Source organism: Schistocerca cancellata, chromosome 2 (assembly GCF_023864275.1).
Source record: "Schistocerca cancellata isolate TAMUIC-IGC-003103 chromosome 2, iqSchCanc2.1, whole genome shotgun sequence".
Taxonomy (NCBI): Eukaryota; Metazoa; Arthropoda; class Insecta; order Orthoptera; family Acrididae; genus Schistocerca; species Schistocerca cancellata.
Window position 1 is genome coordinate 667,311,010 of NC_064627.1, and position 13,237 is coordinate 667,324,246.

Below are 13,237 nucleotides of genomic sequence, written 5' to 3' on the forward strand. Positions count from 1 at the left end.
TTTTCACACAAACATATAGATCCACACATTGACATAATCGTAGCTGCAAACTTCTGCAGTTGTTATTTATGTTGGAGAAAATTTTTATCTGATTCTTAAAGAATTATTTTATTAGAAATTAATTACTCAACTGCCTGTCGCTCTATAGGTTTATAAATTCTGAATATAGCTAGATGCCCTCCACTAAAACTACAGCGAACTTAACATGTTGTCATTCCTCTGAAGATGGTGTAGAGTTTGCACTTCCCTGGCACTACATAATGTCTGTCAACCACATTTTACTGGGAGTACTCACTACCCAGATGGTGAGTGAGTGTGAGTGCTTGTGTTTACCTAGCTACATCCTGAATAGCCCTGGTATACATCTTAGTAAAAAAATTCAAAGTCCACATTACAAATAAAATAAGACAACAAATACGTTAATAAAATAATTCGTTCACTTGTAAATACAAATTTGTATGCAAATAATTATTTTCCTTAAAACACAATTAAAGTTTTTCAGATGTAACTAATAATCCGAAATGCCTTTAGGTTCTCAGTAAGAGACAAAATATTTCTATGTTACTTTTGCTTTGTGTACAGCTCATCAACTGTTGTAAATGTTTTATTACTTGCAGAATTACTACAAACAGGTATGCTTTTGTTTCCATATTGACCACAACCCTGGTACATTGACCACCAGTCAAGTTGCAGTTGACCACAAATTATAAAAGTATTTTGGAAAAAGACTTGTTTGAAAATGTCAAATATTTCTATCCTCACAGTGTTTGCACGTTAAGGGTTATGCACAGTCTTTAAAAACTAAGTTGGAAGGCCTGTTTTCACTGTACAATGCAGGTAGAGTTTCTTTTTTTACATCCCACACAAATTTCACTCTGTCATCAATCCAATTGACAACAGGTAAACTCTTTATACTCTCTGCAGCAAAATTGTTTAATCAAAGTTGCACATTTGCGAAATAATCTTGAACACAAACTTTAGTTTTGATTGATTCTTCAGTTAAAGCTGTTGGTGGTAAAATTACTGTTTTATTTGCTTTTACTACTTGTCTTACTTGTGAGATGCTGTGTAGATTGTTCAACCAATTGTTCTATTGTTCTCAAAGTATTCTTCATTTCTTTATTTTCAACCTGAATATCTCTTAAAACATTTCTCATGTTTTGATATTATACATCCCAAATGTTCCCTCTGTCATTTTTGAAAGTTTTAAATCACACACAAAGTAAAAATAAGGAAAATAATCACTTTGTTCTTAAATTCCACATGTTGGTCTGCTGCTGTTGTTGAACAAATCAAAAATTGGATATTGTTCATCATAATTATCGTCCATCACTTCTGATGTTCAGCAGGCATCAATCCATCCGTGATTTCAGTGGTGTTGCTTTTTAATTTGTCACTGAGAAGAACGCCCACATTTTCACAAACTGCTCCTCTGTTACTAACAACAATCAATAATTCCTCTTGTGCATGTTTGTAGATATATTAACACTAAGTGTTGGCAATTATTTCAAGCACGACGGAAGTTCAAAATAGTAATTAAATTTAAAATATACTTTGCTGGTTCTTGTTGATCTTCGTCAAACTCTGCCTCCTTGTAGTAATCAGTGTTGTCTAGGAATATGATTGGGTCAGTTCTTGGAAAATGAAACTGCTGCACAGTGAAATTTTATCCTTCCTTTTATATTCTTTGAGTCATATTTAAGGAAAGTGTCACAAATTGGTTTCCATTCTGTAGTATGTTCACAACAACTCGTGCCGTAGTACACTAACCTCTTAACTTCTAACTTCTTAACTTCTAACTACTACTAACTCGCAAGTCAACAAGTACAAATGTAAAAACGGTACAGTTCAGCAAATATGTCTCACCCAAAGTTTTCAGGGTAAATTACACAAATAGAAATAATGACTATAATTTTAAATTATAATTACAATTTCTGATTGAATTGGAAATGTCTTGTCAGTTTTAGGTATTAGTTCTGCTTACGAAAAAAATTGAGAGTGAATTAGGTTTTTAGATACAATTTTGATTCAGTTCATGTTATGAATGTAATGTGTGTATCGTATACTATGATATGTGAAAGTGATTGGAGTACTGATCAGTTCAATTACAGCCTGCGTGATTGGTTTGTCATTTGTTCTGTTTGTAGAAAGAGCGAGCTGTAATTTGCGTGAGCAGTGCAGTCTGAATTCATGATGTTTTATGGGCAGAAGTTTTTCTATGAAGGGGACTCATTCATTTGGAAGTTAAAATATGCTCAAGCATTCTGCCACAGACTGATATTACGGTTAATTGTCGTGGGAGTGGTACATTCATTGTTTCTACACTCTAGTCTGCCAATTCAATAGCTTGACTAACCATCTTGTTTTGCAGAAGTGCCAACATAAATGTCATTGCTAGAACTGCAACTTGATTATTCATGTTGGCGTAAGTGCATCAGACTGAAGCCATCTTTTGTGGATCTTAATTCTGTGGATAATGTCTTTAACTTGAGCATTAATTTATTTGATTTATGTGAACATTGTCCAATTTGATGAATAAGAAAGAAAGAATGATTTGTATTTAACATTCCATTGACAATATCATTTGAGGTGGAGTACAAGCTGCATCCTTTCCAAAGTAGCTGTCCTAACATCTACATCTATATCCATACTCTACACACCACTGTGAAGTGAATGATAGGTGTTACTTTCCATTGTATCAGTTATTAGGGCAGCTTCTTGTTACATTCACTTACAAAGAATGGGAAGAATGTTTAAATGCCTCTTTTGCACACTGTAAATAATTAAACTTGTCTAATGATCCTTGCAGGAGCAGTTTGCAGCAGTTTTTAGTGTGTTCCTAAATCAATTATTTAAAGCTGGTTCTTGAAATTTTGTAAATAGGCTTTCTCATGTTAGTCCACATCTATCCTCAGGTGTCTGCCAGTTCATTTGCTTCAGCCTCTCTGTGACACTCTTGCATGGGCCAGACAAATCTGTGACCATTTGTACTGCCCTATCTGTATATGTTAAATATCCCCCTTTTTAGTCCATTTTTGTACAGGCCCCTCACACTTGAACAATATTCTAGGATAGGTCACAAGAGTGATTTGTAGCCAACTACCGTTATAGACTAACTGCCTTTCCCCAGTATTCTGCCAATGAACCGAAGGCTGCAACCTGCTTTACCTACACTTGATCAAATGTGATTGTTTCATTTTGTATCCCTACAAGGAGTAGGTATTCTTCTGAGTTGACCAATTCCAGTTGTGACTTGTTGTCCTGTAGTCATAGGATACTTCGGTTTTTTGCTTTGTGAAGTGCACAGTTTTACATTTTTGAACATTTAAAGCAAGTTGCTAATATTTGTACCACTTTGAAAACTTGTCAAGATCCATTTGAATCTTTGTGGAACTTTTTTCAGCAAGAACTTCATTATAGAGAACTGTGTCATCTGTGAAAAGTCTGTGGTTACTTAATAACTGTTTTCCCCCTGTACCTTCCCAAATGCAATTTCTTCACTGTGATTCCTGATTGATTTTGGCATCTTGATAGCTGCTTAACTCTGTGCAGTTGGAGGTATTTCTATTGTTTCCTGTACCAGTATATCTTTAAGCTTACATTACAGTAATTTGCTGTTGAAATATATTGCATATATCTGTGCACTGTATTCATATGATATGTATTCCCAGACTGAAATTTTGTTTGATTGTTTTTCAGGGAAAATTATTGATTGGACATAACATGCTGCTCGACATATGCTTGATTATCAATCAGTTTTGTACAGAGCTGCCAGAATCTTATCTTGAGTTCAAGCAAATTGTTTCTTTTTTATTCCCAAGGTGAGAAATGAATGTGCAATTTGTATACCTGTTTAAGTACAGTAAACACAAAACCCAACATATAATTTGTACTGGGTGGATATCTAACAAAAAATTTACTCCTGGTTTTCATATTGATGGTGATGGAGATTGTGAATGGAGATTGTGAATGGAGATTGTGAATGGAGATTGTGAATGGTGATTGTGAATGGTGATTGTGAATGGTGATTGTGTGAATGGTGATTGTGAATGGTGATTGTGAATGGTGATTGTGAATGGTGATTGTGAATGGTGATTGTGAATGGTGATTGTGAATGGTGATTGTGAATGGTGATTGTGAATGGTGATTGTGATGGTAGAGGTAGAGAGGTGTGGGGAGGAGGGGTGGGGGCTATGATAAGTTATCTGATGAATTTCTGTACTGGCAGTTTTCCACATTTGGTTTTGCTTCTGCTTCTGCCTGGAAACTGGTTTCTGAGATGAAAATATGTTTTAATAGGTAACAACATTAGTTTGTTCTAAAATCTCTGACAGACAAATTTTTAGAATGGCTGTGTGGTTTGAGAGACTATGGTGATCAAGAAATAAGAGGCTATGCAATTCACTGGGAAAGTGGTAAGGAAGCAATACTTCATACAGTGTAGAACGAAGCTATGCATGTGTGAAATTTGAAGAGAACAGAACAGCAATCTAATCACTGAACTAGTGTCTAGAGAAATTGAAGATGTTGGTAGCTAAGAAGTTATATCCATTAATTTGCTAGGTGCAGAACCAAGAGTAGTGTTCATATGAGTAAGGAGTGATTATGGATTACCGGTTTAATGCAGTGAAATATGCTGACAATGCATTGGTACATCATTTATACACATGATAAGAAATTACTCAAATATGTTACAAACTTTTCACATTTGAATAAGAGCGTGAGTTTGAGAGAGACAGCTATAGAAAATGAGCTGGGACTACGTAATATTTTATTATCAAAGACATCACTTGTGGGTTTGGAATGTTAATGGAGACAGTACAGGGAGATATAATAATTAACACTGTAAAATATGACCCAGCCTAAATGCTATAATTCACCTGTATAGTTGTTTTTATAATTCACGATTTCACAGACAAATCATTTCCTTTGAATTGTAAGTCATTTCATATTTGGTGCATGAAATGTAACAGAGGATGAATTGATAGTTTGTTACAGTATTTGTTCAAATGCTTTTGAGAAAATATTATTTCTAAATTTGTTAAGTTTTGCAAATGGCTAGTACTCACTACTTTTCCTTAGTTGTTTTTGCAGAATTTTTAAAAATTAGGTAGCTACAATCAAGGACGCAGCTATAAAGGAACATTGTACCACAAGAAACTGTCAAAAATAAATCACTTAGCTGCGGTGCCTACAGTACTTTGATAAGCAAACCAGATGAGATATTATTCACACCATTAAAAGAGCACACTGGTTGTTTGGAGCACGGCAGATGGTATAGAACTGATAACAGTTGTCATATAACTTCCCACCCGGGAAAAACCTGGAAATTTTTTAGAATTCCAGGAATTTTACATTTATTTAGTTTTCAGTTAAATTTTTGTAGTTTTGACTGGAAGAATCGATACTCTAACAAAGGATGTTATTGTATCCCATATACAACAACAAAACACAGTGCTCACACAAGCGTTTGCCAACAGCAAAATGTGTCAAAGGCTTTAGGAAAACAATGCAACGCTTCATAACAACAAATTGCCTCCGATGAGTGTGACGTTACAATTGTTTATATTAGATTCGTTTTAGCAGTTCCGAGCGAGCTCATGCACATGCACAGTTGAGTGGCGTATGAGTTGTATCTTCTCCCCCTTCTGGCTGCAGAAATGTGGCTGTTGGCTGTGTAAGCAGTCACAGAAAGCAGCTAGATGCAACCGGGAAAAAAATTTACTGCTGCACCCAAGCTGCCAGATTCAGGCAGGGGGGGGCAAACCGTGGTGTCTGACCCAGGCGAGGAGGGGGGGGGGGGGGCGCCAAATTCATATTCTTGAGGAGAAACAAACCTTGTTTCACAAAGCGCCTAGCATCCAGCGCACATTGGTCTATCGATTATTCATATGATTTTGAAACGCATCTTTGTTGCTTTTTGAACACACTCTGTAAGTTGATTTCTGAATGAATCATAAGTTGATTTTTGAATGTGTGCATAGTGTACGTGATGTCTATCAGGGTAATCCTAGTCGCATCTAGAAATAGACTTTCCTGCAGGCAAAAGGGGACCGGACTATACGAGCTGAGTGAGTAGAGCCGAACGAGTGAACGCCAATCACTGTCTGATTATGTTGTTGAGTTGATTGGGTTTGCGAATGATCAGTGTTGTTGTAATTAGCAGGGAAATCCAGAGATTCACACTACCAGAGTGGCAGTAAACGACTAACAGGAATAACAGGTAAGAAAGATTACGCATTACCTTCTCGGTGTATCCAAGAAAATGAATTTTTGTCAGAAAATCTGTGGCCAGATCGCTACACTAGTAAGGGCCAGTTGTACAGTCCCCGTGTAGCAGCCGCTTAAGTTCTGTTCTGGAAGTAGAGCGGAAAATGGTTTGTACGAACATAACAATGCGTAACTGGAGAATAATCAGGTATAAGTAAACCAGTGATTCTGGCAGGGTTAGTGAAATTAACTGGCGAATAAGTTTTGACAAAGGCAGGATTAGTTCCAGAATTAGTCATGACTAGATTGATTGTTAGAACGAGGAAGGAGAAGAAATGCTGACATCACAGAAATTAGGGAAGAATATGATGATTCCAAATATATATATAAAAATCTTGTACTACTACTTTTCAATCTCATGTTCGAGAAACTGGAGCGTATGAATGAAATGCGAAACTATTTTCTAACATAAAGCTTTTTGCTTGTAGTAGGCCTAATAGGCATTTTATGTCGGTCTTTGTGAATTATATTCTGTCATGTTATAAAAATGACCAATTGTGCCCAAACAGTCTCGTTTATTTGGTGTGTGTTACAATTTCGGCAGTGTCAGAAAGGCCTATTTTGTTTTATCTAGCAGACAGTGACAAAGTAGACGTAATCAGATCGAGAATCCATACGAGTCTTGGGTACTGTTTGTATTAACAGCTTACACAGTATTAGACAACGATATTTCGATTTTTCATGTAGCAAAACGTTTGACGAACTTTGATGAGGTAACAGATTCTTTTGCAGAATGGAAAGCACGCCATGTAAAGCTGTAGCAAGATTAGAGAGAATACAATGCTAGGAGCTAAGGATTGAAGAAATGTGTACTGTCTTGCTTGTCTCTTGTCATTACTGGTTTTATGCATCCTATATTTAATTTTATGTCACCCAAAACAGAAAGTAATTAGCTAACAGGCAGTAAAGAGTGCAGATTTTCTGAAGAGTTCTTCTTCTCCCAATTACAAAATGTGAGTCCACCCCCCCCCCCCCCCCACCCCCTTTTTTTTTTTTATTTCTTAAGGAAAAAAAAAGGCAAAATGTCAAACCGGGCGACTGGGAGCAGGAAAGGCACCACAGGACATTTTAATTTCCACTGTCCTGAATATAGTTTGATGGCATCCAGTACAAAATATACACATTTCAATTCCACGGAGCGAAATACAGTGACGTGCAACAGAAGAATGCTGTGTGAAGAGGGGTGGCATTGCACTCTGGCACACTTAAGACCAAATAACATGTCTTACATTTCCTCGAATATGTATGTTTTATGTGTTTGACTCTCCAGAAAGATGTGCTCTACAAAAGGAACATATTATTAAAATTCGGTTTTTTAAATTTTTGACGTCGTATCCCAAATGCCTGAAGGACTTTGGGGGTGGGGGTGGGGGGGGGGGGGGGCAGAGCAGTCTGAGTTATAGTGGGGAAGTGCGTAATCTCCACGTGACCCGTGTTTACATTTAGTGATTTTGCTGTTTCTCTTCGTTTACTGCTCTCACTTCAAATGAAAACAAAACGGATTTCTGTGGCCAGGAAGTGAATTAAAATACATTCACATAATTACGGAAGGCTAATATATGTTATTAGTTTCAGAATTTATTTTATATCCACCTTTCTGGCAGTCAAGCATGAATTGCTTTGCAGAACAATGAAGTTATTTTTGTCGGTTTGCTAAAGAAATTTGGCTTTTATTAATCTCTTCCCCTGGCGCAGATATTTTATTTGAAACGAAGTGTTTAATTCCACAGTATTGGCTAGTTTCATCTGTTTGCTGCATTTCAAGCCCACATTTTCATCTTCTACCACGTATGGCATTATACCATAATAAAGAACCAAACATCAGATAACACGGTACTTGTACTCCAAGAAAATTTACATCCGAATCTGGACATACGAATGTGCACTTTAAGCCAAATTATGCATTTTAGTATTGTTCACATAATTTTGATGCTCTTGAAGTATCCTCTGGTGTCTTTTTTTCTTTTATGACACAATATATTTTAATGGTTTACACGTACGAACATACGGGCTTCCTGCGTCATCGTTGCTGCGCAAGTGCAATGATGCCTGTTACCTGGCGATCTCTGGCAACTACTGAAATGAACCTATTTCTAACAGGTCACGGGAAAATATTACGAATGGTGGTTTGAAAAGCATTACTTTCAAAGTAAATTTCCTTTCATGCAGGCTGAACTTATGTGCGAGAATGTACAATGAATTTCTTAAATCACAGAGTGTTTGATGACGAGCCATTTCGAACCCAGAAGATCAGACATTCATGTCGTTATTATGAGCAAATTGGTGTAGTGCTACGGGAAGCTCTCTCTCCTCTGCGGTAGCTAATTTATTTGTGGAAAACTTCAAGAACAAGTCACTGGACTCTGCTCAAAATTTTACTGGCACATTTGTCTGATATATGTTAAAGTGTAACACGCGCAATGAAGATCGACATTATATGTGAAAGCTTAGCTTCTCTTGCAGCTTGTTAACATTAGTGACCAATATTATACGTGAAAGCTTTTCTTTTCTTGTAGTGACACTATGTATATTAATTTAAAACATTAACTTTTCCTGTTTGTGTATATGCGCTACTTAACAGTGATGTTGCTATTAGCTGACTACATCACATGTCCTGTGGTCTAAATAACCGCTGTCATCAACTGGTGGGATCATGTGACACGAGCTATGATGGGCTTAACAAAAGTGCATCTCAATGTCTATTACAATGGTTCGGAAAGTAACATGCGGTGTTTGGTGGAATTCGAATTTTTGCTTTCGTAGTACGAAAATATGCAGCGTACATGTTGCTGCACATCAAAAATCTTTCCAAAAGGGTTTTTCTTCCCTGAGTTTCGTTTTCTAAAGTGCCGGGAAATTCTACGCCAGTGTATAAAAACATAACCGTTCAAAGGATTGATAAGTTTTACAGTTCCGAGGGAAAATATACTGTCACTTAGTAACACGGAAAAAGTGTGTTTTCATCTTGGGGAAAGTGTATTTTTAACCGGGAAATCTGTATACGCCCTGTAAATACAATAGATGGGATGATGACTTTTTTTTCTGCAGATGTGTACTGTTAGGGGAATGGTACAGCCCAGCAGTGGTTCAAGAGCAATGAAGAAAAGCTTGGCAGCTGGGACAGATTCCAGGATGAGCCGAAGAAAACATTTGGTGATAATCAGCAGCAAGCCTGCATAGCTGAAGAACGGGGTACTTGAAGAAACAACACAGTCTTATCTCCAGATTGTTTTGATCCAATGCCACAATGTGAATCTTGAATATGCCAGCAGCCTACAAAATCTTACGCACAATATAAGAAGTTGCAGAAGACATCTACCAAGCTCTTTTGGTAAAAAATGTCACAATAGAAGTGGAATTCATCGAGGAAATTGCAACAGAAAAGGAGCTGGACAAGTCAGGTACAACCGACTCCCGAATGTGGTCTTTGCGATAGTTGGGAAAGACCACCATGAAGTCACCTCTCTCATATGTGAGATAGTTGGAGAAAAAATATAGCAGTTTATAGCAGTAATAACTGTCAGACTGAATAAGCAAGATATAGCAGCCATGAATTTCAACTCCATATATCAGGAGATTGTAGAGAATGTTGAGGAAGAGGTGTGTCCGTCTTTAGCACCAGTCTCCACCACCAGCCTAATAATGAGTAAGTTTCTTGGTCAACTCTGATTTATGCTGCAGCTGTGGAATAACAACCCAGCATCCAAGCAGCAAAGGTACAACCCAGCTCCTCCACCAAGCATAATGCTCCACAGTACAGATATTTAGAATACAGAGGACAACACACTGGTATGTTTTGACTGTGAATGCACTTGAGACGTTGCACACTACTGTAGAAAAAGGAGATGTGTTTTTGGTGACTACTATACTGCTAGATGTCAACCACTAGAACAGTCCTATTCATGTCAGTCAACTGTAGATGATTCTAGTTGACCTTCGGGATGACCCATCGCCACACTCTGGACAACGAGATTGCTCCCAAACATGCCATTATCGTTCTTCATCACTGAACAGAAGCTCCATCCGCTAATCTAGCAACCAGATTCAGGAAAAATTGTTCAGGGAGCCATCTGTGAAACTGAGACCATCATGGGTGAAAATAGTCCTTCAATGATAGTTACCAAGAAGTCAGAAAATCTCATTGGTGTCATCATTTACAGCCAACCTGTTTGGTTGCTTGTCAGCTCAGCTTATTGCTACCAACTCAAGATTACTATGTTCCAGACAGTGATTGTGCTGAAGGTTACAAGTGGGAAATATGTCTAACTGATAGGTACATGTATTGCAAGAATAACTATCAGTGACAGAACACATCCCATTGAATTTATCTTTATGAGAGAATGTAATAATCGTGCTATTCTTGGATGGAACTTCTTGCCAGTATCACAAGCGGTCGTGGTCTATGAAAGATCATAACTCCAGATTGTAAAGCTATTCCAACAAGCACATGTCACAAAGATTCATCTGAATGGTTGTTAACCATTGTAGATGTTAAATCTGAATGTATGCTTTCCCGGCGTATACAGCTGGCGAAGAGTTCTCGGGCTTCCAGCTGGGTGGCGGTGTCTTCAAACTGCGACGTTTCGACGAGTGACATACTCATCATCTTCTCTGGCGAAGATGATGAGTATGTCACTCGTGGAAACGTCGCAGTTTGAAGACACCGCCACTCGGCTGGAAGCCCGAGAACTCTTCGCCAATTGTAGATGTTGCCTACTGTCATCAGCAAGATGAGTTCCAGTCCTCAATCGAGATGTTCATTTGCACTATGAAGTTTTTTTCAGCTGTAGAAAGCTACTGCGCTGTGACGTGTGGCTGGCGTGGACACCGTTATAGCACTGCACCGGTGACCAGTGCTGTGACAGAAGCTGTGCAACTGAGGTGTTCTAACGAGTCCTGTTGCATGATGTCTGCTCGAAGAAAATTGCAATGAGACAATCACAAAAAGTAATTAGTACAAGAGCTCTTTGTTCCAGCATCATCGTGGTTGAAAAATTGCCAATTGGTTGAAAATTCCACTGCTTGTCCCAAAAGTTTTTCTGTTCGAGAAACTGGAAATAAATAGGAGAAAGTTTGTAGACAAATACGGACATTTCTTCTTCCACAATTCTGCTAACTTATTCTGTAGCGATTTAGAAAGAAAATGCTACAGACGGGAAAGATTCTCATGTAGCAAAAAAACCTGGAGAAGAGAAAAGGCAATGAAGCTAGTATGCATTTATTTTTATTAAGTCATTTATTTCGTGGAATTTGAGTGATATTTTCAGGAACATACACTACTGGCTGTTAAAATTGCTACACCAAGAAGAAATGCAGATGATAAACAGGTATTCATTGGACAAATATATTATACCAGAGCTGACATGTGATTACATTTAGTGTTGGTATTTGTATGATTTTTCTCAAGAAATTTACTTATTGTCTTCTGTATTGAACTGTACCTGGGAAAAACTAGTCGTCATACAGAGCCCATTTCTTTGGTTTGACTGAGACATTTTATCCTGTTCCAAGTTTTCTTCTTTTCTATTTTTATGGCATGAGTCCCTAATGTTTCTCCTACACTACTGGCCATTAAAATTGCTACACCACAAAGATGACATGCTACAGACGCAAAATTTAACCGACAGGAAGAAGATGCTGTGCTATGCAAATGATTAGCTTTTCAGAGCATTCACACAAGGTTGGCGCCGGTGGCGACACCTACAACGTGCTGACATGAGGAAAGTTTTCAACCGATTTCTCATACACAAACAGCAGTTGACTGGCGTTGCCTGGAGAAATGTTGTTGTGGCACCTCGTGTAAGGAGGAGAAATGCGTACCATCACATTTCCGACTTTGATAAAGGTCAGATTGTAGCCTATCGCGATTACGGTTTATCGTATCACGTCATTGCTGCTCGCGTTGGTCGACATCCAATGACTGTTAGCAGAATATGGAATCGGTGGGTTCAGGAGGGTAATGCGGAACACCGTGCTGGATCCCAATGGCCTCGTATCGCTAGCAGTTGAGATGACAGGCATTTTATCCGCATGCCTGTAATGGATCATGCAGCCATGTCTCGATCCCTGAGTCAGCAGATGGGGACATTTGCAAGAAAACAACCATCTGCACGAACAGTTCGACAACATTTGCAGCAGCCTGGACTATCAGCTCGGAGACCATGGCTGCAGTTACCCTTCACGCTGCATCACAGACAGGAGCACATGTGATGGTGTACTCAGCGACGAACCTGGTTGCACGAATGGCAAAACGTCATTTTTTTGGATGAATCCAGGTTCTGTTTACAGCATCATGATAGTCAAAACCGTGTTTGGCGACATCATGGTGAACGCACATTGGAAGTGTGTATTCGTCATTGCCATACTGGCGTATCACCCGGCCATTGGTTACACGTCTCGGTCACCTCTTGTTCGCATTGACGGCACTTTGAACAGTGGACGTTACATTTCAGATGTGCTACTACCTGTGGCTGAAAGGGAAAAAGCATCCACAGAATTGAAAATGAAATATCTAGATGCATCTATGAAGGAGTACATAAATTTATTTCTACTGAGCAAGGTTATGGCTGTGAGAACACCCCACTCCACTGTTTTGGTTGAGATGAAAAAGCATATGGAATTTAGGAATTAAATGAGGGATATAAAAATAAAAAAAGAGAAGTTTAAAAGTGTCACAACAGATTGATATTATTTCAGAATGGTATTCATATTGTTTGAGACTGGTGATCTTCGGGCTATGACGTATTTCCTTTCAAAATAAAATTAAAGTGTTGATTAATTTTTTACTTTATTTTGTAAGTTTCTTAAAAGTAGCTTGCCTTTTTACTGAATACAGTTTATATTAAGTTCCCTCTCTCTCTCTCTCTCTCTCTCTCTCTCTCTCTCTCTCTCTCTCTCTCTCTCTCTGTTACTGTAAATCTGTTGATGGTGGGAGTGTAAATAAGGGCTTTTATCTCAGTGATTCAGC

At 38.1% G+C, this 13,237-nt stretch overlaps 1 protein-coding gene across 1 annotated transcript in view; it reads left to right on the forward strand.

Moving 5' to 3' along the window:
- The window catches only part of LOC126162375 (poly(A)-specific ribonuclease PARN-like), a 306,143-nt gene that overhangs the window by 91,285 nt on the left and 201,621 nt on the right, over window positions 1–13,237 (forward strand). The window contains exon 6 of the mRNA XM_049918833.1: window positions 3,700–3,821. Coding sequence (XP_049774790.1) covers window positions 3,700–3,821 — 122 coding nt within the window. The remainder of the gene's footprint in view (window positions 1–3,699; window positions 3,822–13,237) is intronic.